The sequence below is a fragment of the Haliaeetus leucocephalus genome, unplaced genomic scaffold (genome assembly GCF_000737465.1).
Source record: "Haliaeetus leucocephalus isolate CR32 unplaced genomic scaffold, Haliaeetus_leucocephalus-4.0 Scaffold450, whole genome shotgun sequence".
Taxonomy (NCBI): Eukaryota; Metazoa; Chordata; class Aves; order Accipitriformes; family Accipitridae; genus Haliaeetus; species Haliaeetus leucocephalus.
Window position 1 is genome coordinate 15,417,194 of NW_010972886.1, and position 24,657 is coordinate 15,441,850.

Below are 24,657 nucleotides of genomic sequence, written 5' to 3' on the forward strand. Positions count from 1 at the left end.
ATATTACAGGAAGTATTCTCGTTAACCACTGTCCTTTTCCTTTTTCAATTCCTCAGCAACTTACTGCTTTGAGGTGGGACAGAATAAGAGAATAGTTCTAGCTGTTTGCACTTTTGCTAGCGGTTGTGAAATACTATGTGAAAGCCATATAAGATTGTGACTGCTTGTGCTTGTGATGGGGAGCATCAGTCAGAAAAGGACCTCTTCCTCCCCATAGTCATAGTGTAGCCCAGGTGTTAGTAAAAGGGGTAGGGGAAACAAAACCCAGTAACAGCTACAGCTCCCTGTTCTCCTCAGTGATGAGGGTTGCTCTTAGGATACCGGGCTATTTATGTAAAGATACTATTTAAGCCATGTATAGCTTGAGGAACTGAAAAAGGCAGCACACAGGAGCAGAGTATTTAACTAGGGATCTCACTATGCTAGATGTATCCCCAATGTGGGATTTATAAGACATTCTTCTCCCTTTTTATCACATGAAAAGCCAGTTTCCCTGCTCCCTCTGGCCAGAAGTATTGCTTTATCATCTGTCACGTGTTAGGTTCTTAGCTTAAAAAGACTCTTCATCCCTCGTCAGCAAATCAAATGGTGCTTTTTATCCTTCTCAGTCTTAAAAATAATAATAGATTTTATCAGAGTTAAACTTTTAAACTGTTTTTGTATGAAAAATGCTACAAACAGATTTGGTCAAAAACATCATTTTGGAGAGAGGAACAGGGGGGCCTGGCATGAAATCATTTTCTGGTTAATGATGGAATCTCAAGTGCTACTCTTTAAGAATTTATCAATAGTTCACAGGGCTCATCAGGCTTTGGGTCAGAAATTCAACCTTTAGACATACCTAGCTAGGCTGCTGGAAAGTCTAACTGATCTCAATTAGTGAAACTATGTCTTTAGAGAGTTTTGGGGCGTTTTTTAAGTTATTACGCTGTTGCAGACATCAAAATATGGTCTTAAACTGTGGTTCTTTTTTAACATGTTGGACTAGTTCTCAAAATTTCAGCCTAAAAATGTAAGTTGTAAAAATGAGATCACAGAAAGAGGAGAAGGTTCTGAGCTCTGTTTTGCAGTCATATGGCAGGCAAAACTAATACTTGCTATAGTATAAATAAAACAACTTTGAGCCAATCCTTTAAAATGAAGAAAATGCTTTCAGAAATAGTTTTTCGTCAGAAAAAAATTTTTCTTAGCCATGGCAAGAGTTTAAATATTCCTAAAATCATGCTTATGTAGTGAAATAAACTGCTTTCTTGTATCTGATGTTAGCATTTTTTCTTCAGTGGATATGGCATGATAACATGCAGTTTCTTCAAGACAAGAACATTTTTGAACATACATATTTTGGGTAAGTTTTTCTTAAAAAATGTAATATTAATGCTTCTTTTCTTCTTGCAGATTTTCATTATTTATTTTAATTAACAAATAAAATTACTGACTCTAGGTTTATGTGGCAGTTGTGTAGTAGCATCCCAAGCACACTACCAGATCCAAAAGCGGTTTCCCTGATGACTGCAAAGGTAAGTACTTTAAAAGTATATCATGCTTATTTTAAATTTTACCTTGTTCACATTTTAATTCAGGCATTCCATAATTAATGGTGCAATATTTTTTTTTCCAGTTAAGCACTTCCTTTGTACTAGAGACATTTATTCATTCAAAGGAAAAGGTATTCTATTTACTTGTGAATTCTCATTAATTAACTGCATGACTATAGTGAAAAGTATATCTGTACTTTTTCATTTTAGAAGTGTGATTGACAGACGTATTAAGTACCACAGATGATACCAAGTTAATGTTTAAAGAGTGTCATTTAACACATTTATAGTAAACACTGCGCAATGCAAAAAAATGCGAGTTCTGGTTTTAGCCTTCTCTGCCTCAGCAGTGCATCAGGAACAACAGATTTTTGTCTTCTTTTCATTTGAAAATTCCTGGATGATTCAGATCTTAACAAGCGCTTGTTAGTCTTATGCAGAGGGGAGTGTTTACCACTAAGCAACAGTTATGCTCATGAATTTTAAAGGATAAATACTAGCACGAACAACAAGAAAGTTCCATTCTATCTTAAACATCTTTTTCTCAGTCAGATTTTACTTCTTTCTCATCTATGTTGGCATAATGCTACTAATTCTAGCTTTTCTGGGATTAGTAAGAATATGTAATAATGTGTAATTGGACAATTAGTCCAAATATGTAGGTATTAGTTGCATTAGTTTCAATGTATGTACTGTTACTTTTATATAGGTGCAACATATTACCAGTTTATAAAGCATTTGGTGTTTGTAGCTATGTTCTTAAGATTCAGTGTTCTAACTGACCATTTAGAAACGTTTAAAGATTAAGTTGCAATTTATTATTTTAAGTTACAGTTTTTTTCTGTATTTCTTTTTACAGCCTACAATGCTTCAGTGGATTGAACTGTTAACAAAACAGTTTAATAACAGTCAGGCTGCTTGTGAAGTAAGTGACTTAGGAACTCAGCAAAGTACAAACCAACTTTCTATATATTGTTTAACTTTCCTGGAGGTTCGTATCCCTGGAATATTTTGGACTATGAACTACTGTATTTGGCATATTTGTGCACTATGAGATTTAATTCATCCTCTCTGAATACTGCAGATTCTGGGGAATGACTTGACTTTTATTTTCAGAAGCCTATGGCAAGACCACAGGTCAAAATCACTTTGTCACTGGACTAGAACACACACAGTGTCTCAACCTCTTTATTTCATTACATATGGATTTGTGTAATTAAGAGGTGTTTAAATGAAATCACACAAGAGAAATGGGAAGAGACTACTGTTTAAGGACTAGAATGGCAGGAACTGGAGTTGAATCCAGGGGAAGAGGGCAGTGAGATAAAAGGCAGCAGTGCAATGAAGAATCTTAGAAGGAGAGTTAGAACAGCTAATGTTAGAATTAGCTGAAAACAAATTCATATAGTGCCTTGCTTGTGAAGCTGAGGATCTTGTACCCAAAGTGTAGAAAGACTTAAAATTATTGGAAAAAGGAGAAGAAAATGGCAGAATGTTTTTTTCATATAAATTTTTTCAGGATGCTGCTTGAAGGGACTCTGCGACAAAGTGGGAGAGGGACTAAGAAACTATAGACAAAAAGTCACTGTGGTGTTGGCAAAAACAATTTTGAGATACTGAAGGAAAGTTTGTGATAGACTTTCTATGATAATTTGAATGTACAAGGACCCTGATACATACTGTATCCTGCATTAGACCTTGTTCAGTACAAATTAATTAAATTCATTGTTCTTTTATAGATTGATTCTAGTTTGTTAAATTGTTATATAATACTGAGTATTTGGGTGATATGGTTTTGTTAGTATGGTATAGTCCTAAGATGCTTAAAATGAGTGAAGACATTTAATGTAGTAAAAAATACTCAGGTACAATTACGAAGAACAACATGGATTCTTTAATTTAAACTGCTTTTCCTTCTGAATAAAACAAAATTTGTGGAGCTAGAATACTCAGTTGTATTATTTGCTGAGTCTAACTTTGAATCATTCTCTGGTATTTTTATACATTTTCTGTCTCTGGAGGTATTAAGGCTTTTCCATGTTTTAAAATGCAAAAGGTATCTAATTCAGTAACTACATTCTTGCTTAAGCCTATCCCTATTCTACAAGATTCTTCAGCTTATGCTTCCTTGTAAGCATCATTTTTTATTCTGTTGACATCACTTTTCAGGATAAGCGTGTCCTTCCAGAGAATTGAATAATGACATGCAGAACCCAGGGATAAGAAGATACTGGATATAAACTTACATTGATGTTTACTGCTATTGATCTTTATTCCTTTCTTGTCATGCATGGAAGACATTTAGATTTCCCTTGGATTAATACTTGCTTATTCCTTAATAATAGTAACATCAATTTCTCTTCAGACTTTAATATCATGCAAAAAGAAGATTGGACTAGAACAAGTTTGGAACAAAACTAACAAAGTATGTATCTTCTGCAGTGGTTTTTGGATCGTATGGCTGATGATGATTGGTGGCCAATGCAGATTCTAATAAAGTGTCCCAATCAGATTGTGAGACAGGTAAGAAAAAATGTTCCTTTTTAAGTCAAGTGAGTACTTGACCTTTGAACAGAAATGGGCAATTATTATGACACATACAAAGATTCTGCAAGTTTTTATTAATACCTGTAATTATCTTACTCTTTTCTATTCTTGTGTAAGTTTTAGAGAAAATATTTGACCATGGGAGCGTTATTGTTGTTTGAAACAAAATCAATGTTGCTGTAGTGCTGTAGTTGTACAGTTAGGATCACAAAATGTCACAATAGATACAAATTAAGTTTTCTACAACTCCCACATGATCTCTACAAATTTGAACACTTTACATTAAAAATGTTTTTCTTCTGAATTGGTTCAACAATAATGTGTCAAGACACACATTCAGAAAATAAAAAATAATAAATTATGTACATTCAGTACTCCTAATGGAAGCTTCACTTCTAAACTTCTGCCTTTGGGTTTTGTAGATACATTTAATTTTATAACCTTATGCCACAAAGTTTTGTTAATGCCCTTTTCTGGAAATGTTTAAAATTGAATAAACCCTACATTAGTAGCATTTGGATAGTCACAGATACAAATACTATTAGTAGTTTCACTTAAAAGTATATTTCTATTGCAAGTTCTTTAGGTAAAACTTTAGCAATTACTTTATCTCACCTGAACCCTTCAATTGGTGTAACTTTTCTGATTATTAAAGTAATATTTCCATATAGAACCATACATAGTTTCTGTATGCAACCCATTATTGAATATATTTCATGGGAGAACTCTATGCAAGATGTTAGGCAAAGCTCTAATCATTGATGAATGTTTTATAAATTAAAAATTACTGGAAGGAATTTCCTTAAAATTTCCTTACAGCCAGAGGTAAAATAAAAAAACCTTGCCAAAAATATCTAAACATTTCAGAAGATAAGAGATTGAAGAAAAAATAACATTTATGAACAGCAATCTTAAGTCATGTTTCAGTAGTGTACAGTGCACACCAATATTAAAAACTTTTTAGGGTTCCTCCATCAGATCTGTTTATAAAACCAGGTTTGACTATGCTGTTAAAATACACTTAGAAATGGAACGTGGGCATCTCAATCTCAGCTTTAACTTTGAATTGCATAGGAGACAGAATATTCTTGGCTTAGAAAATATGTATTGACATATATGTAAAAGAATGAACATGTGGAGTTCATTTACTTATGCATTTGCAGATGTTCCAGCGTTTGTGTATTCATGTGATACAGAGGCTGAGGCCAGTGCATGCGCATCTTTATCTCCAGCCAGGAATGGAAGACTGGTAAAATAATAACACCTGAAAACTTCTATTTATTACATGTGCTACAGCAATTGCTTTTGTTTAATGAATTATTCAAAATGGTCTTATAAACCTAAAACAGTACTGTTTTAATTGTTTATTATTCTACCCAAAAAGTTCTGATTTATTTAAAAATATTATTGTGGTTGGAAAAGCCAGTGCCTAAAGAGACATTGTTTGAAACATTTGTTTCCTTAGACTAGATATTCAGCAGTCTTTCTTTTCACTTCCAGTAATACGCTGCAAGTGTAAATCTCACTACTTATACATGAGAATCCAATTGCAAATTCAGAGGCATATAGGTGCAAATTTTGATTTGTGCCTCCGATGAAAGAGGCTGGAGATGAGAGTCTTGTTCTGTGTCATATAGCTAAATCACAGTTTTTGTCAAAAAGTAGGAAAAAACCTATTGGATTCTATTTTGTACTGCTAATTCTCAAGAAAACTGTCACTTTGTCTCCAGTTATGAAATATTTCTTCTTTTTGATAGATAATGAGAAAAAGAAGAAAGTGTTTTTTCTTTCATCTCTTGGGTTAAGTTTGTGATCCTGATAATAATTTTTTTCCAGACCAAAAATGGCAGAGTTTGTAATAACTATACTGCCATTACAAAATTCAGGATGTGAAGATACAGTTTTCATGGCAAAAAATAGAATTTAGTTTTCTCTGGAAGCCTTACTTTAAAAGAGTCTGTCACTTGTTTTGTTTAGTGATAAGATCCAACTTTCAGTAGATGAGTAAGGTTGAAAGTGCATGTTTTCTGCCCTGTCAGTATCTTGTATATGTGTTTAGCAGACTGCCTTGCCTTAGTTCCACAGTATAATTAGCTATAACAGCATTCTTTCTTGAAACTCAGGAAATGTGACATGCAAACCAAGAAGATGATTTTAAGTAGCAGATCCCCTAATACTGTTTTTCTAAGAATTCTTTTCCTGACTAGAATCATTGATTCAAAATACTAGTTTTGTTAACCTTTCAACATTTTGAGTGATAGATGCTACCTTACATTAAGCCATGTTGTCATCTAGGCTATACTTGGCATAAGAGAAAGTGTTAGAGATTGGAGTATGATAGTAGGACAGAGTAGAAAACTGGAAGTTTTTCAGAATTTTTTTTTTGACTGGTTCAAGGTGATTTCATGCTCCATGTATTGTGTTGAAGTATCTAAATTGGATTTTGCTTTCAGTTCGGATGACATAGATGGTCCTGTGGAAGACATTGGCAGCCGCTCTTGTGTGACTCGCTTTGTGAAGACACTCTTGTCAATTATGGAGCATGGTGTTAAGCCTCACAGTAAACATCTCACAGAGTACTTTGCCTTTCTTTATGAATTTGCCAAAATGGGAGAAGAGGAAGTAAGTATAGCCTTGTAGTTTTGGGAATTAGGTATGCATATGCATGTATGTATTTTCAAATAATTCAATATCTATGTATTTCAGAGCCAGTTCTTGCTTTCATTGCAAGCCATATCTACAATGGTCCATTTCTACATGGGAACTAAAGGACCTGAAAATGTAAGTTTGAATGTCTTGTATAACAAGAACTCGTCTTTCATATTTTACATATGTGATCATTAGTACTGTGTCTCTTGAACCATTTTTCAGCTGTTAAATTAAAATTTTCACTCATACAATTTTTTTCAATATTTAAGTGAATATAATAATTTAAAAAGATGCTGAATTGGCTATGCTATAAACCAGTGTTTTCTATTTAGTATAGAAGTAGATTTTAAGTAGAAGCAATTAAGTTGCCCTCATCATGCTATTAATGTTAACGATTGCTTACTTCTATTGTACAACTTAAGCTTTTAAATGTACCTGGGTTTTTTATGAAATAGACCACCATATCAGGCTATGTAGTGACTTCAACCAACTTTTGCATTTGTAAATACAGTTTAGCTTATGCAAAATGAATGCTTCAGCATGAAAAATCAAGCGATTAGGTGTTTACCTGTTTTGATTCATGCAAGTTTATTGAGTTGTTTTGAATAAAAGAGAGGACAGAATATGTGCAAAACCATGTACAGGCTCTTTGAAATTAAGGCTTAAAATGTCCACATTGAAGTCACCTTTTTTTCCTTCAGCCGCAGGTTGAAGTACTTTCTGAGGAAGAAGGGGAGGAGGAGGAAGAAGAGGAAGATATACTTTCTTTAGCAGAAGAAAAATACAGGCCTGCTGCACTTGAAAAGATGATTGCCCTGATTGCTCTTCTAGTTGAACAGTCTCGCTCAGAAAGGCAAGAGCTTTTGAAAAACCGAAGTAAATTCTAATCTAAGCTTGTTCAGAAAGGAATTAGTCATTTTATGGGATGCGGGGGGTGGGTGGGCTTTTTCAACAGCATAAACGAGCTTGTATGTGGGCCCATTCTATTTTTAACCATTGAAGAGAGAAATGTTTCGTCATTGTTGACAAAACAAAAGACTCAGGCTAAATCCTTAAACACATTCAGTTGCCCACATTTGGATTTCTTTTTTTATTTGGCCTGAGTAGAAAATATTTACTATTTTTGTTCAATTTTATGTCAATACTTTTATATTCTTCTGTCTATTGTGATACAGAAGAATATAAACTAACACTCGGTCCTGTATTTCTGCTTAACCTTACTTAGTAATCTCTGAAGTAAAATGATAAAGGGTTTTTTGTATTTTAGGCATTTGACTCTGTCACAAAATGACATGGCAGCATTAACAGGAGGAAAGGTAATTAATTTAAATATGACTGTATGAGCCTCAAAAAAAATGCACATATGTATGTGTACATATGTAATTGTAGACAATGTACTAGTATCTTATTATTTCTTTCAGGGTTTTCCTTTTTTGTTTCAACATATCCGTGATGGTATCAACATCAGGCAAACTTGCAATCTCATTTTCAGTTTGTGTCGGTACAATAATCGACTTGCAGAACATGTAAGTATCAGAAACTACAGCTATTTGTTGAAAATCTTATCTAATAAGTGTAATGGGGTGATTTTTATTATTTTAACTGAATAAGCACAAGTCTAAGTGAGTTTTGTTTGTTTTGTTTTTAAGATTGTGTCCATGCTTTTCACATCTATAGCAAAGTTGACTCCTGAGGTATGTAAACATACTACCTGTATATTAAATAATTTGTATTAATATTTTTCTGTTTTAAATTACTTAAATAATCCTTTGCTAATCAAAAATCTTGCATGGAGGATGATCCATGGAAGTTTTTGTGACATTCGATGAAGTCTAACTGCACTGTATATTAAGTTTTCTAAAGCAGAAATCTGGTATGCAGTTTAAGATGAAAGTTTTATTCAAAGCCAAATAACATATTTCTAGATTCTCCACCTATATGAATAATAAAAAAAAATTGGTAACAATAAAATGTGTATGCTAGAATAAGTGGAGATACGTAATTATCGTCTGGTGGTTCAAGTTTTGGGGCACTATTTTGCAGTTCTGTGCATGCAAACACATTTCTCAGTCAGAATAAATTCCTGCCCTGGTAATAACAAAAGTACTGAGAGTTCCAAATGGATTCCACATGAAAAATATATACAGAGTGCAGAAGTGTATGCTCACACAAGGACATTCTTGTATACTGCTGTCAGAAAAGAAAAAATAATCCGGAAAAATTGAGGGCATGTCTAGCAGAGGAGGCATGATCATGGTTGGAAAAGAAACGCATACTAAATCATTCTCATGACAGCTTTGCTTTGTGTGATAGAATGGGCACTATCAGATGACAGTCTACTTCCCTCCTGTCACGCTAACATTTGCTACATTTTTATGCTTTTTTTGCTTTGCACATACACACAGGCACCAGAGGCATTTTTGGTGAGGTGCAAAATATATATTAATAGTAGTAACCATTTTATTGAAGCGTTATTAAAAGCTGGGTGGCTCTTAGAAAACTTTAAAAAAAAATAATTTCATATCAGATCCAACATGTTAGAGTAGAAATGGTGATCGTTTCAGAGGAAGATGGTATGAAAATAATAATGATGAGTGTAAACCCTCAAAATGTGATTCTTTTGGATGAACTTTTCACAATCCATGTTACGTGTTATGCAAATATATAAAAATAATAGCTTCTCTGAGATAGTGAAATCTTCTATCTATGTAAAACAGCATAAATTGGTGAATTCTTCAAGACTGTACAGCTTGATTCCCCAACTTTTTGTTCAGAATAATGTCTGTGTCAGAGAATATGTACTGTTATTTCCTTGTAACTTCAGATTTCTAGTAGACTGATCCTGCCTAGAATGATCATGTTGCCTTGCACTAGCTATATAAGAAGTGGCTTAATTCTACTGTATCCACATGTGGATACAGTAGTATTGAGATATATATGTATGTGTGTGGATTATTTACAGATATAATAATAAGGGTTTAAAAGTAATATAAATTTTCATGTCAAAAGTTCATAGAAATACATTTTTATGCAAATGTTTGGGGTTTTTTTTAAGTCTCTAAAAAAATTAGTGGATGAAATGAAATGGATCAAAATGGATATTTTTATTTTTATGCATTACAGGCAGCCAATCCTTTTTTCAAATTGCTGACCATGCTGATGGAATTTGCTGGTGGACCTCCAGGAATGCCACCCTTTGCTTCTTACATTCTGCAGAGGATATGGGAGGTACAACATGTAAAAGAAAACAGAAGCTAAATTGTCTTTCTCTTGTTCATTCTTTTATGTCTATGAAAGGGTTTTACATGTGCATCAATTCATGATTTTTTTTTAATGACCATTTCTTTTCCGAATAAACAGCAACAGCTAATAGACATTTAAAAGTTCTGCTTGAACTTTTAATGTTATTTGAACAGCATTCTGGTTAACTGGTATTTCAGTTTAAATTTTAGTTTAATGAGAAATTACTTGATCCATAATAAGGGTCTAGAATGCTTCTTCTGGGCAAATTCTACTTATTTTTCTCAGTTAGCCTTTTGCAAGGACTAAAACGTATCAAGACCCATCATTCGTTAGGGTTTTTTTGTCCATTATGTACTGGTTCTTTGAATATTAGTTTGACATTTTTTGTTCTCTGTAAAATGCTCATTAACATTTTTAACCCATAATATAGTGCTAAATTCAATCTAGTGGATAATTGCTGTGGTGCAGGACCATTCTTGCTTGCATTTCTAAAGCAAGAGAGAGACTTTTTAACCAAGTTGGCACAGGGATAAATTCCTTTACCTGAGCAATATTTTAGGAATTAAAGCTTTCACTATAACTGCTCTTTGAGTTCCTAGTGTGATTTACTGTCTTTATTACTGCCCAAGAATGGTGTGTACAGCCTGAAGACTGCTGAGGACAAGCTGTTTATTCCCTTTAATACTTTTTAAAAAGTGGGGCTGGGGTTTGTAGAAGATTATTACTGTGCAGAATTGTGACATCTGGTAAAACACAAACGTGTCTTACCCACTGAAGCACTGTGGGATAGAATATGGATTGCTGTTCAAAAGTATTTTACTCCTGGTTGGGAGCAGTTATAGGATAGGAACCACTAGGTAATCTGGGAAAGTGTATACCAAGTCTGATCTGAATATGAATTAGCTGTAACTGCTGTACCTCCGGTAAAGAGAGTTCAAACAGTGGATCTCAAGGTCAAAAATTACATCTAGCTGCTTTCTGTATACGGGGAAGTTGTAGGTTACGAACTTCTCTCAGCAATAAGGAAACCTTTCCAAGAGAATTTTTGTAATTAAACTTCATACGACAATATGCAAGTTGTGGCATGAAGTAAGTACCTGTGCTTCGTGCTTCAGTCAGCCACAAAGTTTAGGTATGTAATTTGTTAAGCAATCCTGTTTTTTATTTCCCTCCTTATTCTTACTACGCAAACTGAACCAACAGGGGAAGCAAGTTGGTGACAGGTTTCTGTTGGAAAGTCAAGCTTTTAGCAGTCGAAGACATCGGTTCTGTCTCTGGTGTTGCCAGCATCATTATCCTTACCTTGTTGACACAGCCCTAGAGATATAAATTGTGTAGGCAGGGATGAAAGGCCCAGTAGTTAATGCACAGACAGACAGATTTAGGGTGTAGAACCTACTTTTGCTGCCACTCCAGTTTCTACAAGTCATTAAAAAGTGATTGAGCTATGAAGACAGTGAACAATGATAGTCTTTTTCTTGGAGATACCCTCCAGCTATTACAAAGGAAATTTGACAGACCAATTTGTCATTTCTAAAAAAAGGGAGGAGATTGTTCTTAATATGTTTATTTTTAAATTGAGATTAAAATTTTATAAGCAGAGTTTTGGTCATCAGCTGCTTATATTCTTCAGGTGGATTAGAGTAGTTGGGAACAGCTTCAGCAATCCAGCAAATGGTTTCTTAGATAGGTAAGAGTTCCTTTTTCCTTGTCTGGGCACCTGGGCCTCAAGGTAAAAAGAAAACAGTTTTTAAAAACTAGCAAATGAACAAACTACTTTTATTGGCCTAATGTCAACAAATTTTCAACCACACAGAACCAGAAAGGCACAGGAAGCTATGTTTTCTCCTTATTATCTGCAAGGCTTTGATAACTGTACAACAGCACTCCACAGGCTTTTCATTACCTTTGAAAAGCACTAGATTAATTTCTTCCTTGAAATTGCATATTCATAAAAACCGTAAGAGTTACCCTCAGCATGAAGCTATGTGAACATACTTGCATGCCATTTATGTTCTTTTGATGTAACTTGGCTAAAAATACTGATTCAGTGTTAAGGTTTTGTTAGCTATTTAAAAAAAAAGATTTATTTGTTTATAAAGACCAGATTGTTCCGTTTCCTAAGTGCTTAACATTTCAATTCTTAAATATCTCAAAATATGCAGAAAGGGTCTGTAGAGTAACTTCCTGGACATAGATTGAACTTTCAGAAGCTCTGCATGAGATTCAGAAGCACAAACCAGTGAAACTTAATAAGGGTTTTCTTTGTCGGCCAGAGCATCTCAGTCTCGTAGGTGTTTTGATAGTTCGAAGTGATTTTGAAAAAATATTTTTAAAGTCTTAGCAGTTATTTTTAGGGTTTTTTAATACCATCAGTACATATTGCCAAGGTGAATGTATTCTTTTTTATTTTTCCCCTTTTCTTTCAGGTCATTGAATACAACCCATCTCAGTGCCTGGATTGGCTGGCTGTGCAAACACCTCGAAATAAACTAGCTCACAGCTGGGTGCTGCAAAATATGGAAAACTGGGTTGAACGTTTTCTTCTGGCACACAACTATCCTAGAGTGAGAACTTGTAAGTTAATTTAAATTGAAAAGAATTATTCTTCTGTTGTAGCAAGTTACTATGTATGGGGTATTTCTGTCACAAGTGAAATACATGCTCTTGTGCTTGCTTTTTCCTTTTCCAATTGTTTTAGAATTGCTGTATTTTAAAATATTAGTACAACTGTGGTGCCTCATGAAGACATGCTACTGGTTTTGATGAAAACTGTTTTGATTTCATAACTCGAATGATACATTAGTAGGTTCTTCATCTTATGTGGTTAATCTACTAGATTCAGGAAAACCCAAAGAAGAAAAAGAGCTAATCCAAGAGTTCTCCATAGTGACCATCACATAGTTGTATTGTAGGTAGGTAGGAGTAGACCATGTTCTTCTTTCACCCCTCACAGAGTAATCTTCAGTTGAGTCCTTTGAACTTGTGGATCAAGGAGAAGCAGCCTGTGTATCTCCCCATCTCTAGGGTGTCCTGGCTCTCTGTTTTTTCTACCAGGAATCACACTGTCAGATTGCCAGATCACGTTCAGCCTTTCCTGTGTCTAAAGTTTTTTATAAAGGAGATTCCACAGTAACAGGCCACACTGAACTTTAATACATTTTCTGTGGTTGAGGGAGATTTGGAAACTGGCGGTACAGCTTTGCAACAGACTCCAGTTGTAAACATCTCTGAAGAGGTAATGACTTGTTGTTGATCAAGCAGTGGACAGTTTAGTCACAGAAAACGTCTGGGTTTGTATTTCTGTGATGGGATGCATTGTGTTAGAAGAGTTAGAACCAAGCAGCAGGCAGGAATATAGTGTAAAGAGGCCTGAAAGCAAATCTCAACACCACTTTTAACATGCTTTGTGCTAGACTTACCACTCTGATTTTTACTTTTTTTTTTCCATCTCTAGTGTGAATATAGTAATACCAGATTCTGTAAAATGCTTTGAAATCTGTAAATGGAACATACACTGTAATTTAACTTCTGTTTAAATGGCTGTTACGCATGTATGTCATTTTCAAAGGTGTAACAAATTTGTTTTTATTTGAAGCTGCAGCCTATCTCTTGGTGTCGCTTATTCCAAGCAATTCCTTCCGTCAGATGTTCCGATCGACCCGCTCTTTGCACATCCCTACACGCGATCTGCCTCTCAGTCCAGATACTACAGTAGTTCTTCATCAAGTCTACAATGTGCTTCTTGGCCTTCTTTCAAGAGCTAAGCTATATGTTGATGCTGCTGTTCATGGCACTACAAAACTTGTGCCCTACTTCAGTTTCATGACATACTGTTTGATCTCAAAAACTGAGAAACTCATGTTTTCTACTTACTTCATGGACTTATGGAACCTTTTCCAGCCTAAACTTTCTGAGCCGGCTATAGCCACCAACCACAACAAACAGGCTTTGCTGTCTTTTTGGTATAATGTGTGTGTTGACTGTCCAGAGAACGTACGCCTTATTGTACAGAATCCCGTGGTGACGAAGAACATTGCCTTCAATTACATCCTTGCAGACCATGACGATCAGGATGTGGTGCTCTTTAACCGTGGGATGCTGCCTGCCTACTACGGCATCCTGCGCCTCTGCTGTGAGCAGTCCCCTGCGTTCACGAGGCAGTTGGCTTCTCACCAGAATATCCAGTGGGCCTTTAAGAATCTCACGCCACATGCCAGTCAGTACCCAGGAGTAAGTAGATTGATACCAAAGAATACCGTTTCATTGTTAGTATTTTCTCTCTTACTGAATGTCTCTTTTAATGAAAAAGATGAAAAGACTGACTTAATGTATCCACTGGTGAAAGCATTATATTTTGATTTCCTGGTATAAGTAATTAATAATGTATTTAGATCTGATTACTGTACTTTGTGGGGGGATTGTTTTGGGTTTTCTTCTTTGCTGTGTAGCAGTTGCAGAGCAGATGTTTTTTTCTGGAAGCAGACACTGGTGTTTCCACTGTTCTTCAATTTTCTGTATGCCAGTCTAGTCGTAAGAAACAAGGAATAGCCTTTAATGGTGGTCTCAAGAAAGTGTGTTGCATTCTAACACACCAAGTTGGAGGAATTCCCAGTGAGTTTCTTTGCTTTCAGTTTCTGGAATAGGGCCAAGATTTAGCCTGTTGCATTGAAATGGAGGATGGCCTTGTGTTCACCTTGGGAACACTTGTGTGCCTTTTGCAAAACACTGGTACACTGGGAGTTGCACTGTCTCTACAACATTATGACTCCTGCAGTAGAGAGTGGATACTAGTTAAAATAGTCCATGTGTAACGATGAAAAAACAGGCTTACAAAGTTTTTAAGAGGCAAAGTATGCATTTTTGCATGATTACTCTGTGAATGTTGCTTTGAGGTCCTTCATAGGTGTAAGAGGACAGAAAGAATACAAAGATTTTTCTTCACTATGTAGAGGAGGAGGATGCATGGAATCTTCTATGTTGAACTTCTGTTCTAGTTCAGCTCGCAGAGTAAATTTAGTCTGACAGTCCTGGGGGGAGTATTCCTGCTGCTTTCATTGTTTGCATCTCCCCTCGGAAGTCTCAGTTTGTCTTGCAAGGGACTTTTAGTTACTCCACCATGTTTAGTGTTTCCCCTGCATGTGGGACTTCAGCAAGTTTTAGCATAAGCAGCTTTCTGAATTCTGTTACTTGGAATATAGTATTATCATCAGAGAATGAACACACCCATGCAGCATGTAAATGACTCCCTACATTCCTTAAGGAAAGCCAGGAAGTTTGGAGTTTGGTCACATGGATCAGGATTTCAGATTCTTTCATATATATATGTATGTCTGTGTGTGTATGTGGCAATGAGCTGTGCTGTTAGGAAGCATCAAAACATCCATTTAAGGTTCAGAAAGGTTATCTCAAATATCTGTGTCCTAATCCACACAGTAAATAGCAAAGGCTGAAAGCAAACTACATTCAAGATAGATAAGAAATATCCACAATTTCTATGTCAGAAGTTTAGTTTTTAAGAACGGTTTAGTTTTAATTATTTAAGGTTAAAATGTTGTCTGCTGATTTTATAATTTTGTTGTAATGCTTAAAAATGTATTCCCATCTAAATTTGCTTACGTATGTTTGTTCTATGTGTTACTTACTAGAAGTAATGCACAATAAGATATAAAGCATAACATACTGAGAGATATTACTCTAACCTAATGTTTTTGTGTGTTTTAGGCAGTAGAAGAGCTGTTTAACCTCATGCAACTGTTTGTAGCTCAGAGACCAGACATGAGAGAGGAGGAGATAGAAGACATAAAGCAATTTAAGAAAACAACCATAAGCTGTTACCTGCGCTGCTTGGACGGACGGTCTTGTTGGACTACTTTAATAAGGTACGTTAGTAGTGAAGTTGTAGTGTAATAATCTAATCCTATTTGAATAATAACTATATTTTACCGAATGTTAAGTACAATAAAAGTTAGTGTTATTATTCTTACATTCTTTTTGAAAAAGCTTTGGGGCTACCTTTATTCAGAAGTAAGAACAGAAAGTTAGTTATACTTTTTTTTTTTTCCCCCCAAATCCAGTCTTTGTGAATATAATTTATTTTGGAATGTTTCCTCAGCTGGAAATTCAGAAGCTAAGCAAATATTTTACAATAAACAGGTGTAAACCAAGATGTTAAGGTTCAAAAAGAAACACTGTGACAAAATTACATCAGTAGAGCCCTTGGAAAAAAGCTAAAGCCAAATCAATCAATGTTCTAATTCAACATTTAAGCTGAAATTCCATTCTCAGCCTACCATGATTAGTCCAGATGGGCAAAGCAGTAATTTCAGCTGCTGTTGTTGACATTTGTTATTCTGGGGCAGAAATGGTTTTTTTAGAAATTGTGCCTGGGGGACAGAGCTTTATTGTATCTTCAAATAGTTTTTCATTTCTAGTCTTAGTAGTACATCTGAAACTGTCGCTTGGGTATTTTCAGTACAACTATAAATTGCCTGTGTATGTAGGTCAGGTGTTGGGGTTTTAAATGCAACTGTTGATGCACTGAAACACTCTTGTGAAAAGGAAAAATGGCCTGTGTTACCTTGAAGGGATTATGTACAGTCATCTGTCACAGAGTGCAATCAGATTTTCCCAAACGCTCTGGAAGAGTTGTTATGTTGAGACGATCCATTCATTAGCATAATCCTTTAATTTCTGTTCTGCTGTAAGCATAAGATACTCTGATAGAAATGTTTTTATACGTTTAAAAGTCCAAACGTATGCTTAACTGAACCTATCTAAATGTATCATTTCACAGGCATAAACTTCTGTCTTTTGAAGTACATTATTTTCCTCAGTTTTTAGCATTTTTGGAGACAGTATTTGGGAAATAATTCTGTAAGGGCTGTTCAAAAATGACTTTTGATAACATGAAGTTGACATAAAGACAGTTGACATCAGAGGCTTTTTTTTAATGAAAAAGTGGGGGAGGAAATGAATAACTGTTCTTTTGGGGTTTCTTTGTTCTGTGATTATTTTTGAAAATACAGCATGAGCATAACAATTTTAAGCATTTGTATGAATTATGAAAAGATGGTATGTAATTTTCAGTGTTCTCAATGTTTGGATTTTTTTCCTAGTGCCTTCAGAATATTATTAGAATCTGATGAAGACAGACTTCTTGTTGTGTTTAATAGAGGATTGATTCTGATGACTGAGGTAAATACTTTGTTATTTAATTAAAATAAACATCTCGCTTTCTCATCAAGTCATCCCTTCCTTCCTGACGATGTGTTTGCTTTAAATTGTTTTAGTATGGTATCATATGAAATATGTTGGTTAAGTACTGGCATACATGTTAAAACCTTAAAATCTTAAGGGTCATAAGAAGGGCAAAAAAAGATTTACCAGACTTTTTTTGTATGTCTAAACACTAATGTAAGAGGTTAAGTGAGTAAATTTGAGGCAATACAAATCTTAATACAGCATGAAGATAACACGTTAGTTGATACCAGTGATTTGGTAGGATAGCTATAAAAGGATGTAGCTTAAATAGGAGTGATGAGCAAGAAATAAAAAGGTGTTGTGTCATCTCGTATATCAAGGGTAGATACAATGGCTCTGAGGTTCATAATAGTAAAGTAGGTCTACTGAAGAAGTTGCAAGTACTAAGAGATGTCATGAGTAGTAAGAAATCAGTCTTGGTTTTCTTCACATAGGTACTTCCCCTGTCATCTTTAATAAGATTTCTTTAGTAGTAAAAAGAAGATCAGGAAAATGTTTGCCAGCTTCTCAAGAGAGAGGGAAACCCTTCAACAGATTATATTGAGAGGAGTGAGTTTATGCTTTTATTGGTGTCATTCTCTTCATTACAGATCAACTGGGAGTGAATGGCTGAGCACAGTCAGACAGTTATTACTAGTTAAGAAGTCTTAAGGCAACAGGTTAAAATACAGAAGTAAAGGATACTCAGATGCAGTTGTGATTAATATTTCTGAACACTTCTCTGAGGCACTTCTGAGGCAATTCTCCCTATCTTTCCTACCTATTTTGCTTTTGTTTGCAAGGAGTGGTCTAAGAACACACAAATTACATTTCTTTCCAATGAAGCTAAGCCTAAAACGCATTTCTGGAGCACATATAGTATATTCCAGTTGTAAATGGATATTTGGTCCATGAGACCAGACCAGAGTTAATTCAAAATAGAGAGGAAAAAAAGAAGAATAAATAACACACCCCTGAAATGGGTACAGTTTGGATGTCAAGCCCCTGCCCACCAACGGTTTCACTCTACAGATCCACTCGTACTGTCTGTCCTGCAGTAATGTAGGAAAAGCCTAAAAGACATTGCTGAAAAAGCTCTGAACTGTTAGTGGCTACCTTTTTTAGATGAGTGAGATAACAGAAGACTGAAAAAGAGCACATACAGTGTTCATCGGGGGGGGGGGGGTTTGTTTTGGTTTGTTGGTTTTTTTTTCCTTTTGGCCTTCTTAAGATGGGTGTAAGATCTTGGATTCTATTCAACACAGCCATTATCGAGCTGATGGACAAGAACATGTGTTTATTAAATATATTGGCAGTGCAAAATGGGGAAGGACCCTAGATTCTTTTGCGAACAAGAATAAAAATCAAGATTGTCTGGATGTGTTGGAGAAAGTGTAGAAATAAGATGCAAGTCATTCTTGGCATATGTAGAAGGGTGCATTCAGGGGGAGATAATAAACAGGTAAAAATCCATGGTGCAAGACAAGTGGACAGGGGAGGTAGTTGTAGCTGTACAGTAAATGGGATATTGGAAGAGGTTGTTTCAGAAGGTGTCAGCCAGTACAACTGGAAGTCATCAGGAGAACTTTGAGCAAACATCTGTCGAGGATATAAAGATATTTAGTCTACCTTAAGGCATGTGGATGGACTAGATGATGCTTTGAGGTTGATTCCAATCCCATTTTTATATGGTTTGTATAAAAAATTCTCTTTTTTTATGTTACTAGTTTACATTTTCTGGGAAAAAGCATGATAGAAAAAGCTGGAATTACAAAATCAGTTAGAAAAACTAAAATTAAGACACTGCAGTGCTGTTTGAAAATAGAGTTTTCAGGAGTTTGTTATAACTGTTAAGCCTATTGATTAATTAACTGTAGTTAATTACTCCAAAATACCTGTTCCTCTTTGTCTTGAAAATGCTTACATTCAGTAAACTTGGGCTAAGATGTAGGAGCTGAGCTATAACTTTATTCATATGTGAGACTCATAAGTAGACTAGGATACACACATACATATGTATAAAAAGAACTTGTTTAACACCTTAGTTAACCCTGATCCATACTAACAATAGATAATTAAGTTTATAAAGAATGTGTAATACAAGATGCAGTTTATCCTATGTAAAACACTGCTAGAAAAGAGATCAAACTAATGTTGCTTTACAACTTGAAATTACCAGGCCTTATATCTTCACTTGGTCACTGGAAGTGTTTTGCGTGGTGAAAAATAGCACATCAGGGAGTTGTCATATCCAGAAAAGTTTTCCACTTAGCTGGGTTGGCCACATATCTTCTGTCTTCACTATAATGCAATGCTTTATAGGGAATGAGATTACTGTTTCTTTATCTTTAAAATATCCCAGCAAATTAAATATCTTTTCATACATCTTGTGCTAGAATTTTTTGCAGTTTGGAAATGAGTTGCTGTTCCTTTCCAATATTTCTATAAATCACGGATGCCCAGAAGGTATTTTAGTTATAAAAGGAGAAGTAATTCATCTGATGTACAATCATATAGCATATGTCCTTAAGCAGCATTTTGAAAAATGCCTAGCATCTGTATTAATCTTATGTTTTTTCTCCAAATTCACATACCCATGTCTGTCCTTATGCATCCCTAATGCCACTTTGTATGTTGGCACAGAAAGATTGGGATTACAGGTATACAAAAATACCATGTCTCAAATTATGCTTTGCTTATTGGGTTTTAGATAGATGTGTAAAAACTTTGTAATTACTTCGAGCCACTAATACAAAGCTTTTACCTTGAAAACAAGTCAAGGCTGCTTTTAAATGTCTGTCTCTATAAGCTGTATTGGATGTGCTCACAAAAATGCTCATTTCTTGAGTTGAGATGGGTGGTAGCTACTTGTAGAGGGGTTAATGTTATAATAAATTTTACAAATTCAGTTTTCTTCTGGCATGCACATGATAAAAATTTAATACTCTAGTTTTTGGATTAGACAAGAAGAACAAAAATCAGCCTTTTGGCCAAAGGCAAGTTTCAGTTTAGGCCCCCAGACGAGACTACCTGTTGTTCATTGTTATCAGAACTAGGTGTCCAGGTCAACAATTCCATTTGGTTGTTACAGAAGATACCTGGTTGTTCGTTTGTTCTCTCTCTTTCCTTCTCTCTTTCTGTCCCTTCCCCCCTGCTCCGCTCTTAATTTTTTTTTTTTTTTAGATCCTTTTAGTAAATATACGAATTTTGTATACAGATTTATTCTTTTTAAATGTTGTTATCTGTGAGTAATTTTATGATTGCATCTAGCACCGTATATTTTGATACATCTTGTTTGAGCATAAAATAAAATAAAAGTGGTACCTGTAGGTTAGAGATAAAAATGACAACAAGTATGTTAATTTGGCATTTTTTCTCTGTAGTCCTTTAACACATTGCACATGATGTACCACGAGGCCACAGCTTGCCATGTGACTGGAGACCTGGTAGAACTTCTGTCTATTTTCCTTTCAGTTCTTAAGTCAACACGTCCATATCTCCAAAGAAAAGGTTTGATTGTAACTCTTCAAAGGATTATGCCTGTTGTCTGTTAATTAATTTTCATGACCCAAAACCTAGTATTTTATCTTACTTATTATCTGTGTTTAAAAACTTCCCATACAGTAGGAGATATGATTATTAACAGTTACTAAATTGTAATTTATTAAATTACTTCTTGACATAATATGAAACTAGATTAAGTAAATTTAACAGCAGACCAGTGAGACTTAACAGATTTCTAGATTGATTAAAATCATGCTAGAGGAAGAAGAGATTCTTAGCAGTAAAATTCTATGATTTAATGAACTTTTGAGAAATCAACTAAACAGATTTCTATGGTTTTTGCATTTGCAGATGTGAAGCAAGCTCTCATTCAGTGGCAGGAGCGAATTGAATTTGCCCATAAGCTCTTAACTCTGCTAAATTCCTATAGTCCTCCAGAACTTAGAAACGCTTGTATTGGTAAGTCATAATAGTGTAACTGCAGTCAGGAAGGACCTGTTCTTTGCAGTTACCTGCTTTGAAATTTAAATTCCGTTTTTGCAAGTGCAAATGCTTACTAGATAACTCTGTAGATTGGGATTGTTAATATTGTCAATACATCAATATTGCCATTGTTCCTATTGTAAATAATTCTGGTTTTGTGAGGTTAAAATTAATATTCCTACTTTCCTAGGCATGCAGACTGTGTGCACAAAAAGTCAGCCTTCGTTTTGAGAGACCAGTTTGCTACCTCATAAGGGGCAGGATTAAGGAATAACTCCTGAATTCAGGTGTCAGCGAGTTTAGAATCAAATCCCAAATCTTACATTAAGATTCAAATATTAAGTAGTGCTCCACACAGAAGGGTGCATGGTGACCAAGTTAGTCTGAATAACAGCTTTTAGTGTTCATTTTTCTGATCCATTTCCAGAAGGTATAATAATAAAAGTAAAGCTTAAATAGCTTGTAGAATGAAATTAATTTCTTTTTCAAATTGTAGGTGTACACATTGTATATAAGTGTCTCTTTTGCATTAGAAGACCCATTTCAAAAAGGTCTAGGTTTTTTCTAGTTTAGGCTTTTTTATTACTATTTTATGGATATAATCTGCATTTTTATGCATGCTGATGAAGGCCTAAAACTGTGTCCAAATGACCTTTTTTTGTGTGATTTGTATGCATTTTCCCCTTATTTTGAGTGCCTTTCTCATTGTCCTCCTGACTGCTGCTGGTTGACGTTTTCCAGGCATCAAACCTGATATGTTTAAGAAGAAGGAAAGAGGGTAACTTTACTGAGCTTCTACTTTCTACAAGCTGGCACCCCTCTCACTGGTGGTTGATCTACCACTGAGCAGGTTTTCTCCCAGTGGCAGAGGTGAAGGGAATCTTGACTGACTCAGGGGTGTTCACTTTACATGCTATTCACAGTAGAGCCTGCCTCCATGGTGCACACTAAGTGCAGCAAAAGCGATACGAAAGATAGTTTGCCAATGCATGAGCCTTAAGTTAAACTGTTTGCTGTTAAGACATAACAATATGTAATAGCAAAAACAACTTTTTGTTTGTAGATGTCCTCAAGGAGCTTGTACTTTTAAGTCCTCATGATTTCCTACATACTCTGGTTCCATTTCTACAGCACAATCATTGTACATACCACCACAGTAATATCCCAAGTAGGTATTTCAGTGATTGTATTTTGAAGTTCTCTTACACTATTATTACTCTTATGGTGTTCCTTGCTGATGTCAAATATTGACCTTTTTAATATATCCCTATTTTATCCTAACTTATACTACAGTGTCTCTTGGACCTTATTTTCCATGTCGTGAAAATTTGAAATTAATAGGGGGAAAAAGCAATATTCGTCCTCCACGTCCTGAACTTAATATGTGCCTCTTGCCTACAATGGTGGAAGCCAGCAAGGTATGTGAACGTATGGTCTTATAAATAGCTATTTCTCTACTGTTTTCCCATTTTTATAAAAGTATTATAAGAATCCAGTAGCATAATGCATTTACGTTTTATCTGTAAACAAAGCATAATTCTTCTTCAAGATGTGTTGTCCTCATATACTCCATTCTAGATGTGCACTCCAGAAGCACCATTTCCCTGCCCTTGGTGATAGGCAGTTTCATATTCCAGACATGATAGGAGTTTGAACCTTGTATTCAGAAAAAAAAAAAGCATAGCACACATTTTGATAATCGTCCAATCTGTTTGTGGCATTTATAAAGAAAATTCAGGAACCGCCCAGGGATTGTCCAGATGGGTTTCAAAGTATGTTAAGATTTGTTACCAGACAGCTAAATAGATCCTCCAGGTTTCAGTGGAGTCCTTTCCACTGGGACTGAGGCATAATCTACTAATCGTTTGGGGTAAAATACCAGTACCTGAAATACCATATAGGGCTTTAAGTCTTTTACTTTCCATTTTCCCTTCTGTGGGCTTCCTGATGGGATGCCAGCTTCGTTGGGGCTACTTCGTAGTCACTTGCCATGTCCCATTATTACAGTTGCAGCAACGGTGGGATTCAGCTCACGTAACTTTGCCTATCTAAAAGGTCAGTCGGTGTCCAGCTCTTTCTACGGTTCACAGCGATAAATAGTTACCCTCAGAAGGAGACAAACAGTTACCCTCCTTCCTGTCCTAGACACCCGAGTCCAGATGAGGTGACTCTTCCTCTGGAGGAGTCTCTCTCTCTCTGTCTGCCCATCTCTCTCTCTCTACTGACTGCAGGGAATACTGAAATGACTAGATTTTAGATAGCTAAAGTCAGGTAAGGTGAATCCCACCCTAAAAGGAATATGTATGGACAATCATTTGAAGAAGGAAAACTGGTTACTTGCTGTACAGTAACTGTGGTTCTTCAAGATGCTTTGTCCACACAGATTCTGTGGTCCTCCTCCTGTGCTAACTCCGAGTCCTGTCATAGGGGATTCTTATCGGTGAAGGAATTGAGTGGTGGTTGAAGCCGCCATACCCCTTATGCCCTCAGGTACAGTGGTCGCAAGGACACACTGGGTGCAGGCACAGCCCCAGTGGACACTGCTATTCAGAAAGAATCCAATCTCCTGCACATGGGGCCTATGTGCACGTAGATGGGAATCTGTGTGGGCAACACATTTCGAAGAAGCACGGTTACTGTAGGGTAAGTAACCCTTCTTTTTTAAAGCTTTCAAAATGATGCTGTGTATACTTGTGCACCATCAAATTTCCTGCATAACCAAATTTTTTTTTAAAATGTATAGAGCCAGAAATGATCTGTAGTGGTTTTTTCCACCATGTATCCAGAGGTAATGGACGTGACACTAAATAATGTAAATATTTGAACTTAAAAAGTCGTCATATTATATGACATTGTATTTTACACTTTACAATGAATTCCTATACATTAGGAACCAGATGATTTTTAAGCCTCTAAAACTACATCCACAGTTGCATTTCCCTGTGGTTTTGCATGCTTATTTTTCATTCATTTGTTTTGTATAAGACTGCATTTGTTTGCCTGAGTTTTTGAGATTTCATTTTGGTTATCTGGTCTACAGAAGCTGATGCCATTTTAAGTGTATACATCCAAAATATATTAAAATACTGGCAGACAAACCCCTTGGCATATAGTCATTATTTGGTTTGAGACATTCCTGAAAATACTGCTTTGAAAGCTTGTGAAGCTCGGTCTTGAGAAAATTCTGACTTCTACAGATCGTAACTGACAAATTATGATTTAAAAAGCAGTAGTGTATATATATATTTTAGGTATCTGTATACGATTTAAAATTACTGCTTTCTTTTCTTGTCATCTTCAAGATGTGGTATTCGCACAGCTTTGCATCTTCTCAGTCTGTTGATTCAGAATCCTATGATACAAGTTTTACTGGTGGGCGAATTGCATTTGCCATCCTTCTTCCGATCTTACCATCGTGCCTGCCAAGGGCTCGGTGAGGGGACACAGCTGGCCT

At 35.5% G+C, this 24,657-nt stretch overlaps 1 protein-coding gene across 1 annotated transcript in view; it reads left to right on the top strand.

Annotated features, from left to right (window-relative positions):
• Positions 1–24,657, top strand: part of USP34 (ubiquitin specific peptidase 34) — a 125,660-nt gene that overhangs the window by 91,978 nt on the left and 9,025 nt on the right. The window contains exons 54-75 of the mRNA XM_010575059.1: positions 1,281–1,345; positions 1,442–1,517; positions 1,619–1,666; positions 2,395–2,526; positions 3,978–4,058; positions 5,246–5,331; positions 6,536–6,704; positions 6,789–6,863; positions 7,433–7,584; positions 7,999–8,047; positions 8,153–8,257; positions 8,381–8,425; positions 9,855–9,959; positions 12,404–12,551; positions 13,573–14,207; positions 15,699–15,856; positions 17,093–17,171; positions 20,600–20,726; positions 21,072–21,179; positions 22,267–22,371; positions 22,497–22,621; positions 23,694–23,846. Coding sequence (XP_010573361.1) covers positions 1,281–1,345; positions 1,442–1,517; positions 1,619–1,666; positions 2,395–2,526; positions 3,978–4,058; positions 5,246–5,331; positions 6,536–6,704; positions 6,789–6,863; positions 7,433–7,584; positions 7,999–8,047; positions 8,153–8,257; positions 8,381–8,425; positions 9,855–9,959; positions 12,404–12,551; positions 13,573–14,207; positions 15,699–15,856; positions 17,093–17,171; positions 20,600–20,726; positions 21,072–21,179; positions 22,267–22,371; positions 22,497–22,621; positions 23,694–23,846 — 2,826 coding nt within the window. The remainder of the gene's footprint in view (positions 1–1,280; positions 1,346–1,441; positions 1,518–1,618; positions 1,667–2,394; positions 2,527–3,977; positions 4,059–5,245; positions 5,332–6,535; positions 6,705–6,788; positions 6,864–7,432; positions 7,585–7,998; positions 8,048–8,152; positions 8,258–8,380; positions 8,426–9,854; positions 9,960–12,403; positions 12,552–13,572; positions 14,208–15,698; positions 15,857–17,092; positions 17,172–20,599; positions 20,727–21,071; positions 21,180–22,266; positions 22,372–22,496; positions 22,622–23,693; positions 23,847–24,657) is intronic.